The sequence below is a fragment of the Amblyomma mixtum genome, chromosome 2 (assembly GCF_055824585.1).
Source record: "Amblyomma mixtum isolate Tamu chromosome 2, ASM5582458v1, whole genome shotgun sequence".
Taxonomy (NCBI): Eukaryota; Metazoa; Arthropoda; class Arachnida; order Ixodida; family Ixodidae; genus Amblyomma; species Amblyomma mixtum.
Genome location: NC_143013.1, coordinates 169,103,461 through 169,123,102, shown reverse-complemented (window position 1 = coordinate 169,123,102; position 19,642 = coordinate 169,103,461). Strand labels below are relative to the sequence as shown.

Here is a 19,642-nt window from a genome sequence, read left to right as displayed (position 1 = left end):
AGACTTCAATGCCATGGACAAAAGCTGGGGATACCAAACAGCTAACCCAAAAGGCAAAGCACTAGCAGCGGCAGCAGAAAACACTGACTGCACCCTCCTCACAGACTCAGACACTCCAACCAGAATCGGAAACAGCGTCAGTACCGACACCTGCCCCGACCTCACATTCATACGGGGAGCGGAACAGGCAGTGTGGGAGAACCTGTTAGAAAATCTGGGCAGTGACCACTATATACTTAAAACACAAGTAACCTCAGACAGGCTAAAGCGCCAGCTGGGATCGGCAAAAATTACGGATTGGAGCGCTTTTCGAGAGGCATGCGACGGGAATCTCGCCGCGAAAGGGATCCAATCGATAGAAGAGTGGGGAAACATGCTGAAAGAAAAACAGCGCAAGTACACTAAAGAAATCGCGCGAACGACGCAGACACCCGAGGTGGACGCCAGGCTGCTCAAGCTATGGGAAGCTAGACGCGGGCTCACCAAGAGGTGGAAGAAACAAAAGTACAACAGAAAACTAAAACTTAAGATCGCAGAAGTCACAGCGAAAGCAGAAGAGTACGCGGCGCAATTGGCAAGGCAAAACTGGCAACAATTCAGTGACTCCCTCAACGGAACTTTGAGCACATCGAGGACGTGGCATATACTCAAGGCTCTCATAGATCCAACAAAAACCAAGGCAGAAAACAACAAAGCCATCTACCGGTTAATCCACCAGTTCAAGGGACCAGATTCAGCACTCCTGGAAAAAGTACGCGTTAAGTGCTTCGGGGACACACACCCAGCAGCTTACGCAGAGCGCTATCGAGGAAGTGAAAACGACACCTTGGACAGACCCATCACGCGAGAAGAGGTCTACGCAGCGATTCGAAACACAACCAGAAATACGGCCGCGGGTGCAGATAAGATCAATAACGCACTCATCCGCAACCTCAGTGATGAGCTAGTCGCAGAATTAACGGACTTTCTCAACAAACACTGGGAAGCGGAGACCGTCCCCGAGGAGTGGAAACATGCGGAGGTTGTCATGATTCCTAAACCAGGCAAGAAACTACAAATTGAGAACCTCAGACCGATCTCGCTCACATCGTGCCAAGGAAAACTGTACGAACGAGTGGTGACGCTGAGATTACAACAGTACATGGAGGACAACGAACTGTATCCCCACAGCATGTTCGGTTTCAGAGCAAAACTATCGACCCAAGATGTACTACTTCAAATCAAAGAAGAAGTACTTGGGAACGTCCCCAAGAGCGGAGAAAACATAATACTGGCATTGGACATCAAGGGGGCTTTTGACAATGTCAGTCACGAGGCTATCCTTACGGGCATGAACGACCTGAAGTTTTAACTCTTTATTAACAGAAACTATTGTGCTAAAACACTTCTGGTACAGTCAGTTCACCGTTCCATATGTCCCTGCTCGGGATTTAAGACCAAAATACCGCTACTGCATTCCTCGCTCCTCAACCCGGTACGGTAAGCGCACACGTCATTACTATGTACCTGCCTGTTTCAATAGCTTGCCTCCTACTGTACTCCGCATGAAAACTAAATACACCCTGAAAAAAACTTTGCGGTATGTCTCCGTGTTGCTTCCTGCCCCGTAGTTATTTACTGTATTAATTTCAAATCCCTGTAATCTTTCTTGATGTTGTAATAGTTATATATTTGTTTCATTCTGTTTGGTGACCATTTTCTTTTTTTGCAAAGTTCATTGCAACGTCTCTATTTTCCTTTGTTTTGCCAATGTTAGCTGTCTGCCAGGCGCTGCCACTCAAGCCCTTTGAGGCTTTGGTAGGCCTGATTTATGTTGTCTGGCAATTGACGTGAATAAAAGTTCTATCTATCTATCTATCTATCTATCTATCTATCTATCTATCTATCTATCTATCTATCTATCTATCTATCTATCTAACTGCGGAAGGAGAATCTACGGCTACGTCAAAGCCTTCCTCTCAAATAGAACGGCAACGATTGGCCTGGGGGAGCTCAGATCAGACAAATTTCTTACTCCAAATAAAGGAACACCTCAAGGATCGGTCATCTCCCCTACGCTCTTCAACATAGCCATGATTGGCTTGGCAAAACAGTTAAAAGCAATCGACGGCATACACCATGCCATGTATGCCGACGACATCACCATCTGGGTCAACACAGGCTCGCTCGGAGAGAAAGAAGAGAAATTACAAAAGGCAGCCACCTGCGTAGAGAACTACGTCAGAGAAAGAGGGCTAGCCTGCTCCACCGAGAAATCAGAGCTCCTAAGAGTTTGGAGAGGAAAACAAAATCGCACAGTCCCCACTAGCGACGACTTAAAGTTGAACGTCTACCTCGACGGGAAGTCGATACCGGAAAAAACACTCATCAGAATCTTGGGGATGTGGATACAGTCAAACCAACGCTGCACTCACACTCTCGCCCTACTGAAAGCATCCACTCTACAAGTGGCCCGCATGATCACGCGCATCTCACACATACGTCATGGCATGCGAGAGGAGGACACACTTAAGTTGGTCAGAAGCCTGGTAGTCAGCCGAGTGACATACAGCCTCCCCTACTATAATCCCATCAAGAGTGAGGTACAACAGGCGGACGTGATTCTACGCAAAGCCTACAAAACCGCACTCCACCTTCCTCACAGCACTTCAACTGAAAAGCTCCTAGCCCTAGGACTACACAACACTTTCGATGAATTGAGAGAGGCACAACTAGTCTCCCAACTGCGCAGACTACAACAGACCCCATCTGGCAGGGAGCTCCTAAAGAAACTGGGCCGCGCCGATCAAATTCAAGAAATACAGAGGACAGAAACAATTCCGGACGAATATCGCAACACACTAAAAGTAATGCCAATACCCCGGAACATGGATCCCAACCTACACAAAGCACGCAGAGAGGCAAGGGCTGAATACCTACAAAAGACATTAGCACCCCAAGAAACGACGGTATACGTGGACGCAGCCACATACACCAGAACAGCGGGGCAGCACAACAGCAATGCGGTAACAACGGTGATTGACTCAACCCTACGCGAGATCACCAGCGCATCACTACAAGACTGTACGATAGTCGAGGCTGAAGAAGCGGCCGTCGCTCTAGCGGCAGCGGAGGGCTATCGGTCTAAACGGTCTCTAAAAATCCTTACAAACTCACAAACAGCATGCCGCAACTACCTACGCGGCAGAATAGGGCACAGAGCGCTCCGCATACTCCGCTCTGGGGGCCACATAACACAACGACAAACAAACGAAGAACCAATCAGGCATACGATAGTATGGACGCCGGGACATACGGGAGTAACAGGGAACCAAGAGGCGGACAGGATAGCTCGAGGGTACACTTATTACCGAGCATCCAACGTAGGCGACCTCGAGGGGAACGAACCTGTACCCCAAGATTATTCGGCGATTCTAAATTATTACAAGGGCTGCAGAAAGCGGTATCCACCACCGGACAACTCCCTTAGCAGAGAGGACTCTGTCGCGTGGAGACAGCTACAGACGGGCTCCTACCCGAACCTACACGTACTCAACAAAATATATCCAACACAATACAATGACAAATGCCCTTGGTGCCAAGAACCCCCCACGCTGTACCACATAACGTGGGCATGCCAGAGGATAAGCGTGGTACCAGTGATAACAAACCCGAGTGCGGAGCAATGGGAGGGAGTGCTCTCCAGCGATCGTCGGGTCGACCAAGAAGGTCTGATTCGGCGAGCAAAACTGGCAGCAGCATCCAGCGGAGCCCTGGACTAAGGGCAACCGACCTTTGAACAAGATGGACGAAGCCATCTCAAAACCGCCGAACACAATCCGAATCTAGAGCTAATAAAGTTTTCACTCACTCACTCACTCACTCACTCCCAAAATAAAAGTTTTCACCACCACCACCGTGTGCTGTGCGATGTCAGTGCACGTTAAAGATCTCCAGGTGGTCGAAATTATTCCGGAGACCTCCACTACGGCACCTCTTTCTCTCTTCCTCCTTTCACTCCTCCCTTCCTCCCTTTCCTCCCTTACGGCGCGGTTCAGGTGTCCGCCGAGATATGTGAGACAGATACTGCGCCATTTCCTTTCCTCAAAAGCCAATTTAACAATTTATCAATTTCACGCGCCATTCGAAAATCGCGCGTCGGCGGTGCGCACACAGCGAAGCCCACGTGTTCACGTCACTCTGGCGGAGGTGCCAAGTGACTTTCACTGCCCCGCCCCGGCTCGAGCACCGCAGGTGCCTATGTGCAGTTATGGAACTAGCTATTGGAAACTGTAGTCAACCAGGTTCCTGGTTGACATTATTCATTGATGCACCTTTTCCCTGATGTCCGCAAAAACTGATGGTTTATGGTTTATGGGGTTTAATGTCCCAAAGCGACTCAGGCTACGAGGGACGCCGGAGTGAAAGGCTCTCGAAATTTGGACCACCTGAGGTTTTTTAACGTGCACTAACATCGCACAGTACACGGGTCTGTAGCATTTCGACTCCATCGAAATTCGACCGCCGTGGCCGGGATCGAAACCACTGAGCCACTGCGGCGGCCCAGCACTGATGTAACTAAGACTCATAAGCAATCTTATTACCTCAAAAACCCCATTTTTAAAAATTACTGGCGGACTTCACTGAGGTATGTGCTGAAGGCTTCTGCTGTTATGGGCAAACTATATGACATCATCATTAGCCTGACTGCGCCCACTGAAGGAAAAAGGCCTCTCCTATGCCTCTCCAATTAACCCTGTTCTTTGCCAGCTGCGGCCACCGTATCCCCGCAAACTTCTTAATCTCATCCGCCCACCTAACTTTCTGCCGCCCCCTGCTACGCTTGCCTTCTTTCGGAATCCACTCCTTGCCTTTTTTTTAATGCGATGTTGATTGCCTCAGGGCGTAAAACGGTATGTAATGATAGATGAGGATGCCTAAATAAATGAGAAAAGGTTCGCTGATCTAACGAAATCGAGCAGTGAACGATGATGAGGTCCTTGTGTCCAAGTGGTGTATGAAGCACTGTTGTCGGGCGAAAGACCCGCTGCCGTCAGGTGCCGAATTCTTGTCGGCTTCAGCGCCGGGCAAACCCACAGCAGGTAGTGAATGTCGGCCTCAAGATTTCGGTTCTTGCAGACTGGACACCCGGGGTGGGGATATACACCTTCGAATTGCGGCCACTTTCGTGTCACAGCTGGAGTTAGGGCAACCCCCACCGGTATCCTTCGTATTACATGCCCTGCTCCAGCCCATTTCTTCCTCTTGATTTCGACGAGGGTGTCATTAACCCGCGTTTACTCCCTCACCCACTTTCCCCGCTTCCGGTCTCTTAAAGGGGCTGCGAAACACTGCTTGGTGGGATACCGGCTATACTTCAGGTGGGTTCTTTATGTCACACAGATGCTGACTTAAAAGGAATTACAGGAATTGATGCACAGGAACGGGAGTTATTCAGTGAAGAAATTTCAAAATACAAGCAAACAAAACGCTGCCCTCAACTCGATTTTGGCGGGGCTTCCCACTCCTATTTCGCTCTCCCAATGACGGCACCTGGCGCAACCAATCAAAACAGCCAGCCAGAGCACGTTGCGGAAGTTTGCACTCCAAGGTTGCCTGCTCTCTGTAACTCGTTCTTGCTGAGACTGGCAGCGTCGTTTCCATGCCAGAGCGCCCCTGGTGGTGTATTTTTATTTTACTTGCTTTGCAGGGCTTTTATATAAGAGAAACAAGTTGTTCTTGTTGATCTAATATAAAACGCAGACAGGAGACAAAATGTGTCTCTGTTTATTCACACAATTTGCAGTATATTTACTGTTTGTCCGATCATCAAGCTCGCGCCAGGTGATGTCATATCCGCTGCTAAAAACCCGCCACTGTGTGGCGACACCATCAGAGCCATGAAGTTGTTTTTGGGAGGACATTAAAATATTAAAAAACGGAATATACGCGGTAGTACCGACGCTAATAGCACCATTATAACTCACTGTATGCAATCAACAGGCAAAACAGTTAACCAAGATTGTGTTTCTGGGCCCCTTTAACGTTACACCTATCATTTTTCTTTCCACAGCTGCCCTTAACTGTGTACGAGTGAATGAATCGAGGGTCAGTCCAAGCCGGAACCAGTGTATACTAACACTAGTTTGAAGGGATGAAGGCTGCGCTTGGGAGACAGGTGAAGTCCGTGGCTTGTGGGAAACGAAGCACAAACGCGTCGGGATCGGGATTGTGCTACATTTGACATGGTTGGCCCAGGCGACCGGTTAAGTAGGTCGGGGTCTTGACTGTTGATGCCGACGTGTTTGCTTCGTGACAACCGGCTGAAGACGCCCGTGAAAGACGGCGGGCTCAGTGCGTACATGGACGGGGGCGCAGGTGTCCACGGGAAATACTGGGATTGTGCACCTTCTCTGGCAACGCTATAGCACAACGTGACACGAAAGCAGTAAGCACTGACGTAAATGGCGGACTCCGGTTGACCGGCGAGGTGTTATTTTGAAACGGCTGTAGTCAAAAGCACCGACAGCAGATGGTGAAGGCGCATTGGCCCCTTGAAAGCGTACGGGCGTAGGCGAAACGAGGCACCGGAGGTTGCCGATGCTACCAAATCCTGACAACGTGAAGTTGATGAGCGGGTGGACAGTATATTCCGATTGTTGAGGTTGTTGCGCAATCTTCTTTTTCATGACGCTAAGAATTAAAAAGATAGCGACCAGGGCGAGTTGGAATGCATTCATTTTCACACACTGTGTACAGCCCTGATGCCGCCTGTGAAGGAGAAATGACAACGCCATTCCCATGCCCTTCCCCTTCTTTATCGTATTAGCACAGGGAGCTGCGACACACGAGGGAGGGAAAGCTGACGGCGGTGAAATCAAGGCACCCCAGATGCCCTTATCCGAAAAGAAGAATGCACTGTCATCTTGCCGGATGCTGGTTCGCGGAAAAAAAAATCTACTATGCGATCGGCCCAAGAAAGAGGTATATATCCCTGCGTTGGGTAGAGTAGCTCAATGCGATTAAATTAAATGAATCACGAAGGGGCATGCGTGCTGCATGGATGGATGGAAAACTTTATTAAGCAAGCGAGTTTGGACCGTGCAAGGTCTCAGGGCCACCGCACAGCCCTCACATTACGCGCGTGTCCAGGCCACGTAGGGCCATGGCACTGGCACCCCGGTTCACACAGCGAAGTTGCGCGTCCGGGTCCTGCGACGCAAGGAGGGCCTCCCAATCCTCCCATGTACCGATGGCGGGCTGTCCCTGCGGGGGAGGATCGGCAGAGCAGCCGAAGAGGATGTGGTCTAGGGTGGCGTGCGATTCTCCGCAGAGAGTGCACTCTGGGGAAACATGGCGGAAGTAGGATAGACGCTGAGGGGTAGGAAGAGTTCGGGTCTGGAGTCGCCTCCAGTGTATTTATTGGGAGTGGGATAGGCGGGGGTGGGGAGGGGGATAGAGTCGACGGGCAAGGCGTGCTTGTTGAGTTAGTTCTGAGAACGTGTGTGCCCGCTCCCTCGAGAAATCCCGGCTGGGGTCGCCATTTGCCCGGCAAATAAGTCCTCGGGCTATGTTACCGGCGGCCTCATTTTCGGGATTGCCAGAGTGAGCCGGCACCCACGCGAGCTCAATACGCCTATCGGGATTTAGGGTGCACATTCTCAATATCTGCCACGCGGGGGGATGGACGCGTCCGCGGGCGAAGTTAAGAATGGCTGTTTTGGAATCGCTTAGTATATAAGCCGCATTGGTTTGGGCAATGGCTATTGCTATAGCTGCTTCCTCTGCTTCTTCCGGGATAGAAGGTGGGTCTATGAAATGGGTAAATGGGGGGGGGGGGGGGGGCTGCTGGATGGTAAGCCACAGCTACTGAACGGTCTGGACCACACGCGGCGTCCACCCAGCGCACATCCTCTGAAGTGCCATATTCTTTATGGAGAGCTTTGGCTCGCGCGACTCGGCGGAATTGATGATATTCAGGGTGGACATTCTTAGGAAGGGGTTTCAGGATAAACGCGGTGTGTATGGCTCGAGGGAGAGATATGAAGTCTGTCGTGTGTGCCGGTATGCGAATTCCCAGAGAATCCAGTATATATCGTCCAGTTTCCGTGCCGGCCAGACGAAGGTACTGTGTGTAGTGATGTGCACCTATAAGTTCTTGTATAGTGTTGTGCATTCCTAATTTGAAGAGTCTGTCCGTGCTAGTGCTCTTTGGTAGGTTTAGCGCTGCTTTTTTAGCCATGCGGATAAGAGCATTGATCTTGTCTTTATCCGCGCAGGTGAGGTTCAGGTAAGGAGTGACGTAAAGAATGCGGCTAAGCACAAAGGCATGCAGCACCTTGAGATTGTCTGCTTCGTCTAGACCGGCTCGTGAATGTGAAACCCTTCTAAGAAGATGGATGACGGAGTAAGTGGACTGTTTTAGTGCTTTCGAGGTAAGGTTGTTTTTCCCCGTGTCCTGTAAATGCAGGCCAAGAATGCGGAGGGTAGGTGTTTGCGGTATGGGAGTGTCATGCAGGTAGATCGTGATGGGGGAGGTAGGGACGCGCCGCGGGCGGATTATGAGGAGTGCTGACTTTGTGGGGGAGCATTCAAGCCCAATGTTTGCCGCGTGAGTAGCTATAGTTGTAGCGGCTTCCTGAAGGGTCGATTCTGTGTCGCCATCCGAGCCGTATGTGGTCCAAACCGTTATATCATCCGCTTAAAGTGTGTGTCCTAAGTGCGGAAGGCGGCTGAGAGCCTTGGCCAGGGGGATGAGGGTGAGGTTGAAGAGGAAGGGAGATAACACCACCCCTTGCGGGGTACAAATGTTACCAAGCGTGAAAGGGGGGGGGGGGGGGGTCTGTATATCATCGATATGCAGTGAGGCTGTGCGACCGTTTAAGAAGGCCCGGATATAGTTGTAGGTTTTAGGCCCCAACTGCAGCTCTTGAATGCCCTGCAGGATGGCGCTGTGCGTAACTTTGTCGAATGCTTTGGTGAGGTCGACGGCCAGGATTGCTCTGGTGTGATGTAACATGTCATTGAGGATAGCGTGTGAAATCTGCAGTAGGGCATCCTGTGCCGAGAGGTGGGATCGAGATCCTACCATAGTATGTGGATATAGTCCATGGGATTCCATGTGTTGCGTGAGACGGGTGAGGATGACATGCTCAGTTTGCCCAAGCACGAAGTCAGCGAAATGGGACGGAGGTTTTGGGCGTTAATGGGCTTATTTGGTTTAGGAATGAAAATTATTTTCCCGTGCTTTCATTCAGCAGGTAGCGCCCCCATTTCCCAGCACACATTGAAGTAGTCGGTGAGAAGGTGTATTGAACGGTCATCTAGATTTCTGAGCATGACATTTGTGATTTGGTCCTCCCCAGGGGTTGAGTTTCGCAGCTTGATAAGGGCTGCTCTAACTTCAGCCTCCATAATGGGGGCGTCGAGGGAGGTTGATCGGGGCCTACATAGTCGGGATATGATACAGCTTGGCCCACAGTGGTATAAGTTCATTGAAGTTGGCGTAACAGTGCTTGATGATTTTGACGATTTTTATGGGTAAGTCTTTTGAGTGTAAGCCGAGTTTGCTTTTTAGCTTGAGTGGGGTCTATCATATGTCGCAAAAGATGCCAGGCCCTGGTGGAGGAGAGATTACCTCGTAATCCGTCACATAATTGGTGCCAGTTAGATTTACTGAGTGCGGCACTGTGCTCTTCTATTTGTTTCTGTAGTTGCGCTAATTTTAGCTTAAGTTTCCGATTTTGCTTCTGGGTCTTCCAGCGTGTGAGGATACTGTTTTGAGCTTGGAGTAGGTGCGCTAAGCGACTGTCTGCAACGGGAGCCTCGGGGGTGGCGTCTAATGTTTGCGTGAATGCCTGGACGTCCTTTTTCAGCCTTTTCATCCATGTGTGGAGGTTAAAGGGGGATTCTAATGTTTTGGCCTCTCTGTGCTTCCGAAGATTATTCCAGCCGGTAATTCGGACACGGTAGATTTTATCTTTTTTAGCGAAATCAAGCTGTATAGTTATGATATAATGATCACTGCCCAGGGCCTCATTTGAGTTTGTCCACACCGGTGTGGGAAGGTTGCGAACAAAAGTAAGATCTGGGCTTGTGTCGGCACTGACAGTATTGCCGATTCTTGTAGGTGTGCTCAGATCATTATATATGGACAGGCCGTGCATCTGAAGGATGTTGCGCAATTCCGCTCCTCTGCTGTTAGTGCGTGTGTAACCCCAGTCTACATGTGCGCAGTTGAAATCCCCTAATATAATGAGGGGGTCCTTTTTTGCAGCGTTGGAGGCGGCTTTAATTAGAGAGATTAAATCTGAGACCGGTTGCCTCGGAAGGAAGTAACAGTTGAGGATGAAGGGGGGGCAGAGATCTGTGAGTGGAGGGGTTTAATTCTAGGAATGTGTGAGCTACCGGCGAGGTTAGTACATGACAAGTGTATGGTACGAAATGTTGGAGATACGTGGTAACCCTGGGGTTTGGAGTTATTGTCAGAGGGTACCAGAGCGTATCCTGGCAGCGATAAATTTGTGCCAGCATCCTGAAGTGCTACTATATCAGGGGGTGTGGAGGAAGCTGAGAGGAGCTGCTGCAGGGGGTCTCGTTTGCGACGAAACCCCCTGCAGTTCCATTGTAGGATGCTTAATTGGAGATTATTGCCCGTCAACTGGGCCATGCTGGAGGGGGGGGGGACGGAGGATGGGAGCAGCTATGGGGTTGCTAGCTTGGATATGTGAAGACACTCCAGCAATTATTTGTGGAATTTGTTGTAGAATGGCAGAGGTTACCTGACTGATAATAGTTTCTGTAAGCTTAGTGATGGCGGCTTCGATGTAATTTTGAGTCTGAGCCAGAATACTGGCTTCGAGCTGTTGGGTAGAGTTTTGTAATTTAGAATCCATGTCTGGAATGTCTTCTGGTCTGCGTTTCTTTTGTGGAGGGGGTGTGGAGGGTTCGGGTGTAGGTGAAGAGGTTTGGGGTGTTAGTGAAGGAGTGGGTGGAGAAACGGTAGGAGGGATAGAATTAATGGCTGCCCTAGAATGCCTTACCTCTTCCCGCAGGAGAGCTATCTTTTCCTTCCACTGTGAGGTTTGGGGTGTACTGGTGGGTTTGGTCCAGGCTCGCTGGCGATCTTGATGAGGCACTAGCGGTGGAAAGTCCTTTGGCGTGGGCACTGGTTGCTTGGGTTTCGGCGCGGTCTGTCTAGGAGGTGGAGGGGTCCTGGCTTTGCACGAGCCGGCACCGGTAAGGTGGGAACCACCACAAAGAATGCAGCTTGGCATGCATGGGGTCTCCAGAGGGGTGTGCTTCTCGCCACACCGCGGGCAGAGTCCAGCCTTCGGGAGAGGGCACACGTCGTACCTGTGTCCAGGCTTCCTGCAGTTTGTGCAGGCATCGGGGCTTCCCTTGTATTTGGTGCAGCGGTGTACCACACACATATATTTAATTGTGTGAGGCACGGGACCTGAGGCAAAAGTTATTAAGATGGACGTTGTTTTCCCCATGCGTCGGGCCGCTATAATGTTAGCGTCCGGGTTTCTGTACTGTAAGTCAGTTAGGATTTGTTCTGGTGTCTCATTCCAGTAGGCCCGGGAAATGACGCCCTTGACTGCCGCTGGAGGGGCCGCGATGTACGCGGCTAGCGGGTATTGTTGTTCATCTAAGGTAATTTGCTGAATTTTGACCAATGCAAGAGCTGTTGCCTCCGCTACCGTCGCCACTGTGAAGGTGTTGTTAGTTGGGTGGACTCTTAAGTGCAACTCGCCAATCACTGAACAGCTGAGCGTCGAGTGAAGTGCCTGCAGGATACTGGGAGCCGGGATCTTCTCCAGGGAGAGGCCGCCTCGCGGGCGAAAGACGACTCTGATGGTACCCGCCGGCAGTGCGGCGAGTTGCTTACTTCTATGGACGACGGCGCGCGTCATTCGTAGGAGCTGTGGTGTCTCCTTGAACGCGCTTCGGGTGTTCCCAGATGCAGCGTCCGGTGGCGCGCCGGCGTTGCTGGCGCTTGGTTTAGGTGGAACGGAGGCCGATACCGGGTGTTTTGGGGGCGAATTCGAATCTGTGGTCCGATTACGGTATGCATGGAGCACAGTTTTCCACTCACCAGGGTGGCAGTCTAAGGGGTTCAAGGTCTGTCCATCCACGGGCTCCTCCATGGCTGTTGGGGAGTGAGGAACGCGGCGCGCCGGCGAGGCTCGCCTCGATGAGGCGAGGCTTAGCGCAGCGGCGTGGCTGCCAGAGACATTTTCAACAGGTAGCTCACCGAGGTCATTGGGCACATCTAAAAGATGGTAGCGATTGGGGTCCGTGAACATTCCAGGATCCGTTGAGGGCCTTGGTGGGTCCTAGAAAGGATTTAGCCGGGCACAGGAACGAGAAATTGGCGGAGCCGATAATAAACGCGTCCGCTCAATCGGGCCCCCTAGCGGCCAGTCCTGCGTGCTGCATTCACAGGAAAAATATCTAGTGACTGCCTAGCGAGGGAACGCAGAAATAATTTTTTTTCCCTGCGAATCTGCATCCCGCAATCTTTTTTCCATGACTGCACGTTGTTCAGCACCTGTGCTCAGCGGCGCCGGAGCGAGAGGAAAAGAGAACGAAGAAGAAGAGGTGTTTAATTTCTTTTAACATTTCAACAATCAATATAACTTTCTAGTGTCAGTCATTCTACTTATTTTCTTGTTTTTTTTTTTCGTCACACATATACTTCCTTGGCATTCACCACCGTACCTTGGCCAATCCCCCCCCGCGTGGGTATGTACCGTCTTTATTGAGGAGAAGAAGAAGAGGAAGAAGTGTTGGCAGATTGCTTGAATACCTTAAGGACAGTCGCCATCTGGCTGGCCTGGAGCTATCGCATTGGTGATATTATAATGAGGTCAAGGCGGACGTCACATTGACGTCACATTCGTGACCGTCGCCGAGCAGGGAAAAAGGCAATCGCGCAGGCTTTGTTAGGCATCGGGTCAGCTTCCAGTCCGAACTTGGGCGAGCCATCAACATCGACGCGTTGTGACCATGGCTGATGCGACGGAAGCGTCGGCCCGGAGATGGCTGCGAGTCCTTCTACCGTTACCCGCGGGTGCCATACAGGTCCTCTGGTGGGTGCACGAGAGTCGCTTCCGACGCGGCGACCGACTGCTGACGGCCGGAGGCAGCAGGAAGCGTGGCGCCGACGACTCGTCCAGCTCCGACGTATCGACTGGCGGAAAGCGCCAGAGGACATCTGTTCCGAGAAGCGGTAAGAAACCTCATCCTGTCTGTGTGCATTTCTTGTGGTGCTCTGGTGGCCGAGAGGCTTCGCTAAACTCCCTGGAAGATTGAGGGGCTTCACGGGGACAGAGTGCCATCTGTCGGCGAATAGGCCCAAGTGGGTATTGCCGGACTCGGCTGGGATACACTCCGGAAGATAGCTTAATAAAAAGGCTGTATTTTAGCCCATTTTACGCCATTATACGAGATAAGAGCAACGTCTTTTAACTTGGCGCAAACCTTTGCGTAAACGGTTAAAAGACGTTGCTGTTTACACTTATTTACACTTATTTACATCATTTAGTGAATGAAAGAATTAAGTTCATAGTATTCAGCGCAAGGGCAGAAGGCCAAAGAAAGGAAGGGAGAAGAAGGACGGGAAGGAAGACCTACACAGTGATGAGTAACAACTGTTTATTCGGCCGTGGCAGAAACGCTCCTGGAGAAGATCTGAAGCGCATATCTGACAAGGTGGCCGCCGCGGTGGCTCAGTGGTTACGGTGCTCGGCTGCTGACCCGAAAGATGCGGGTTCGATCCCGGCCGCGGCGGTTGAATTTCTTTGGAGGAGAAATTCTGAGGCCCGTGTGCTGTGCGATGTCAGTGCACGTTAAAGAACCCCAGGTGGTCGAAATTTCCGGAGCCCTCCAGTACGGCGTCTCTCATAGCCTTAGTCACTTTGGGACGTTAAACCCCATAAACCAACCAAACCATAAACCATATCTGACAAGGAGGGAATAGCCCCTCCAAAGTATAAAGTAAGGCCTGAAGTGATTACTTACGTGCCCCAGGTATCCCATGGCCTCAAGAAAGTGGCAAACCGGCACATGGTGCCGTTGGTCTTTTCAGCTCCTCGTAAGCTGAGCCAGTTGGCCCGATGCATCACCGGCGACAACAGAAAGCCTGGGCGTAAAAAGAGGCACGGGAACCGTTTTGTGGATTGCGCCGCTGGCGTCCTGTACCAAATTCTCTTGCCATGTGGCAGATCGGTCATCGGAAAGACAGCGTGTTGCATCAACGACCGGCTCAGGGAGCACGCAAAAGATCAAGGGAAGGTGCCAACCTTGTTTGCCACTGCAGTACTTACTCCAAGGTTTTTGGAGCGTGAAAATTCTTAGCAGGAACAAACTGCAAACCAAAGATGAAACGTTAGAGGCGTATTATATCAAGAAAGCTGGTTCGAAACGTGTTAGTGACACTTCAGTTGTATCCTATCAAACAGAAAAGATGTTTCTTTCAAGGTTTCTGAGATAAGCGTGTAATGGTTTTTTCTTTATTTTTTTCTTGCTTTCCCCTGCACGGAGTGCATCCGCCTAGCTCTGAGGGTATTTAAGCTGTGTGGGTGCCTATGAGTAAACAGTTGTCAGTCAGCCCTGTGTTCGACTTCCTTCCCGTCCTTTTTCTCCCTTCCTTTCTTTGGCCTTGTGCCTGGAGCGAGCTCCTGAGATCCCGTCCTGCGAAGATGCGCTCTGCTGTCGAAGAGCTAATCTACGCGGGGCCGTTCGCGCACTTCCGAATTACCCGAGACCGATTCGCATTTTTCCCTGTGCCGGCGTCGTGCTCGCACCACACGCAGCGCTCGCAGGCGCTTTCCATTTTATAGAGCTCTATAGCGTAGCTAAGCAGTGGTGTTGCGGGATGGTTGTGTTAACTATGAACGGAACGGTCTCCTGGCGAGTCCCCACAATCGAGATTCGATCCCATATACTTGTGTCCATCAGCCAATCATCGTAGGCACTTTTACATTGCGGCGGGTGGACATGTGAGACTCAAATACCAAATTATTGCATAAGACGATACCACAACAAAAATTGTTTCATTGAAAAAGTGAAGAAACAACCGGAGCAGACTGATGCACGCACATTTTAAATAGATACAACTAATTCTCCATCCCCCCTTCCCGCTGCTGTACTCCACTCAGTATACTAAAATAATGTTGATAAGAGCACTGCACTCCGATGTAGTTTTTGAAAAGTTACCTTAAACTTTAAAGTTTCGCTAACGGACGTTGCTAAGTTAACGTATGTTGCGCGGTTAACGGGTGTTGCTAAGTTTGTAAAAGGCAAGCACATATGCGATTCTGTCGTTGTGCAATTAGTCAGTGTGCTGGCTCGAAGCCCATGCAAGAAAGCTGTTTATGTGTTCATACCTCATGAGCATCTGCTGCCATGTAAAACCAAGTAAATGGTCTTTTCATGGATGTTTGAAATTACGACGGTCATGACCAACATTCTTGAGCCAAAGTTTTGAATATTAGAAAATTGTAATGGACTCAAACATTGAAGGCAATTGTCCATTCTTCCGAAGTGTGGCAGAGTCTGTCTTTTAAAGTGTTCCCATCGCTCACATCGAGCAGTAAAGACTGCTACAGAAAACCAACGGCGACCGCTTTTGACGATAGCAATAAAGTTAACAGCAAAAAAAAAACGCAACCCCGTCGACGGGATATCTGCACATATATTGATTCTTGTAGTGAAACCTTACAATATACGAAAATCTACGTTCATAAACTCATGCCCGTTCAAAAATGCTTTTGTCCAGAATCGCTTGACATGTCAGCCGAGAAACTACAAATGTTACCTTTTAAAGTTTCTTCTAAACGGAACAGAAAATTTCCAGTAAAAAACATCTGTGGAAAACAGCTGTCAATTTCGCCGTCATATCAAACTGTGAAGCACCTGCAATCTAGTCACTTTATTGTCGCGTTGGTTGTTTTGGTTATAAGATTTCTGTATTTATATTCGATACGAAAGGCACACTGGCTTGGTGCATGCCTTCCCTCCCACTTGCGCGTGCTTCTTCAGTTTTAGTTTCAGTGTTGTGCAAGTAACACTAAAGTGCAACTTCAAGAGCGATGTCGAGGCTCCCATTCCCTCATTCCGTGCAGATTCCTTGCTGCAGCGATGCGAGGGTTGCCTTAATCTGGACACGGACGCTGTGAACCACACCTGGGCGTCGCCTCTTTGCAACTTCGTCTGCTGCTGCTTCTCGTGGGTATGCTGAACAGTGCTGACCGGAGTGGTTGCAAGAAGCCGCCGAAGAACTTGACGGCCGTCGTCAGCACCGCTCAGTCGACCGGAGACCTAGACGTGCTCGCGGCGAAGATGTCGGAAGGAATCATCGGTCGAGAAGCAGAAGACGCAGCAATCGCCGTGTCTTATGGAGACTTCGTCGTTGCTTCGTCATCAGGGAAGGCTTAAACTCAGCGGACACCTGATGGTCGTAGAGAGGCGTCGCCTAAGCCAAACGAGGTGGCCTCGGCGGCAGCCTCTACCTGGATCTGGGAACTCTTGCTCGCGCACCTGTGAGGAAACCGAATATATTTCTAGCTTGGGGGCGCAGACTGAAAGTGCGGAACACTGAAGCAAAAATCTTGTTTTACATTTTTTGGCGTTCAACTGAGAGACCGTTCTTTTTGTGTTTTATTAAAGATGTTTGTACATAATAGCCTTTGGAGACATGGCTAGTGGCTTATAATTGCCTGTTCAGGTCATACCTTTCTAACGTTCGCAGGGGCGCAGCGGGAATGGTTTGCAAGCAGAATTAACAAGGGAAATTAACAGAAAAGTAGCAGCTTTACAGACTTGTCCAAAGTTTCTGAACCACCACGAGAATGGTCACAGCTACCACGTGGCTGATCGGTAGCGCTGTAGTGGTTGGCGCTCGCTCGAAGAACGGCTTTAGTGAGTGACGAGTACTTTTGCTGTAGCTCTTCTTGTGCGGCCGGACCAGGATATCTTTAATAGCAAATATGGCATGCAGTTTCCTTCCACTTGACTCGAGCTCTCAGCTCTGTCAATTCCCTTTGGCTGGCGCTTGAGCTACTACCGGCAAACTTTGAGAAAGCCCGGCGTAGTTGACGCAGTTCGAGCACGTACTAATTTGCCTTACTGCTCTGCACTTTATAACTGCTCTGTATAATACGAAGAAAAGTAAGAAATGAAGCTCTGATTGCTGAGCCAGGAGGCTTCTATGCTGTACGCATAAACTGCATAACAGTGAATACTGTGCTAAAAACCGGCGCCTACAAACTACGTAATGCGGACGGGCTAGTTTTGTGATAATGCATTTAAGGAACTGTTGAGACTTATAAGCAAAAAAGCACAACTCTAAGATAAATTTCAAATCTGCATGAAAACGTTCCAGCGACATCACTCGCTCTCCAGAAATCTATAATGTTCCTCTTTCTCGAACTAACTATGGACATCACATGCTCTGTAATAAACTTCCGACGCTACTGAATTAATACCTCGCACAAGGCATAAATATCTGTAATCTCTCATTAACCGACTTTGAGAAACTTAATTATAAACTCTTGCGATCAACATACACAATTTAATTGATTTATTTTTTCAATTTTTTGAAAGGTTTCTGTATGTATGCGTTGTTTGTTGTACATGCTTGTGGAACACCCACAAAATTATGTACCGATATCTTCCAATGTGAGTGCGATCAGTTGTTGTTTAATTTATTAAGTTTTTGTTTATTTATCAGGTTGTTTAACTCATTAAGCAGACTCGTTTATCCGTTAACAGTGTTATAAGAAACTGTGCATGTGTTTCCTCGGCTGCTGCTATTGCACTGGGAGTGAGGGCCTTTCAAGCTGCTTTATGCAGCTTCTGCCTCAGTTTCCACATTTTATTTAAATAGAAAATAAATCAATCAAATCAAATTAGTCAACCAAATATTGGCCGGACGTTTACCCATGAGTAATGCAAATCTCAGTGACTGCTGGAGTGGCAGGATACGCTCATGCGGGTTGTAGTGTTTAGAAACTCTAGGTAGGGGTGCCTTTGCTGAGTCGAAGTATACAGTATCGACAAAACTCGCATGGTTTTAACAAATACATACGGGTGTTTAAAGGTGCCGTAAACGATCTAACAGGCCGGTACAGGTTGAATTGAATTGAATTTTTATTTCGAATTATCAAGAATTGTCAGGAACAGGAACAGGATTATCAAGATTGTCAGGCTGTTCCTGACAAGCATACAGGTACGTACAGGTCATAAGAGCTGTCTGCGAGACATACAGGCTATAGCCGGGTGCAGTAACCAGTCATTGGCCATGCAGGTGGGGAGTTGCCGGGTGTTGGGTAGACGTGCGTAACAGCCAACAGTGCGTCACGCGTGCGACCTTGCGTCCCGCACAGTCGATTTCCCATCGATCCATGTCCATCCGTGGAAGACCGGCGTGCGGCGTGACACTCAGTGAGGGAGAGAGTTGGAAGAAGAAAGAGGGAGAAGTCCGGCAGTCGCGAGTGATACCGTTGTGTTCGGTCCAGTCAGCGTGGCGCGTTGTTATGACGTCGTGAATGAGTCCACTCTATTCTGACCAGTCAGCAGTGCGCTTTGTCATGACGTCATGCATGGCGCCACTCAATTCTGACCATTCAGTGCGCAATGTTGCACATGGCTTATAATAGCCATGGAATTTGGATCACCAGAACTAGTTGGCCTGCAATGTCGTGAAAGAATTGCTGAATCTGCTTTGAATGTTTTTGCCGCGCATGAGTGCATGACGATTGCGTGTGTGTTTTGGGAGTGTTACAATAAGCGGCTGGCTGCATCCATTGCCCTCCCTTAACGCGATTGATGTACATCGTCGCCGCAGGCGTTATTGCGCAGGGGTGCAGGATGCCGCGCCATCCACTCATGGCAGGATGTTTTGACGAGAGGCGTTTGAGTGGGTCTAGTTTTCGACCCCGCGCCTCGCCTTTTGACGGAATTAGCATGAGGCATGGTCTGAGTTGAGAGAGGTTTTTAGTCAGCCCAGCAAGGCGGTCGAACACTAGCACAAGCACGAGTCACGAGACACTCCGGATCGAACCTCGCAACACACTCGCACTAGAGTGCAGCCACAGGATGTGGCTACTGCCTACATCTGAATACTAATCACTACTAACCACAGCGTTTCTGAGGACTACTCCCGTAACACTCGTATTGCCCGTAAAAACGTCATAGATTACGCTAAAAGTCAACAACAAAGAAGTTTACCCTTCGACATGACAGTATGGTAACCGAAAGCATCACGTACACATTCGATCGCGCACCGCAATAAGTTTTACCTCGAACGCCATAGCTATCTTCCAAGCACACCCAAAAAAGCGCTCTCAACTCGCTTTCAGTCCTTTACACTAACATTAGAAGCCTCCTGCCTAAATGCGATGCGATATCTAGCCTAATCAACACCACAGAAAGCAACGTAGTCGTACTAACAGTAAGGTGGTTACATGAAAACATAACGGATAGCGAAGTACAGACCGCATTCCGCAAATGTGATGTCTTCCGTCGCGACCGCATAGGTAAACGAGGCGGTGGCGTTCGAACAGCAACGCACCGCGGCCAGAAATTCTGTATAATGCCTATTGACACTTCCATCGAAATATTATTCATCTGTTCTAAATCCTCATTGCGGCGG

General features: G+C 49.6%; 2 protein-coding genes across 2 annotated transcripts in view; both read left to right on the top strand.

Moving 5' to 3' along the window:
* LOC149361527 (uncharacterized) overlaps positions 1-6,062 on the top strand; it is a 12,729-nt gene extending 6,667 nt beyond the window's left edge. Inside the window, exon 2 of the mRNA XM_089567460.1 lies at positions 6,053-6,062. Coding sequence (XP_089423586.1) covers positions 6,053-6,062 — 10 coding nt within the window. The remainder of the gene's footprint in view (positions 1-6,052) is intronic.
* The window catches only part of LOC149361526 (uncharacterized), a 49,565-nt gene extending 32,893 nt beyond the window's left edge, over positions 1-16,672 (top strand). Inside the window, exons 3-5 of the mRNA XM_089572699.1 lie at positions 6,809-6,963; positions 13,069-13,216; positions 16,113-16,672. Of these exons, the coding sequence (XP_089428825.1) occupies positions 6,809-6,963; positions 13,069-13,216; positions 16,113-16,228 (419 nt within the window). The 3' untranslated portion in view covers positions 16,229-16,672. The remainder of the gene's footprint in view (positions 1-6,808; positions 6,964-13,068; positions 13,217-16,112) is intronic.
* Positions 16,673-19,642: the final 2,970 nt, after the last annotated feature.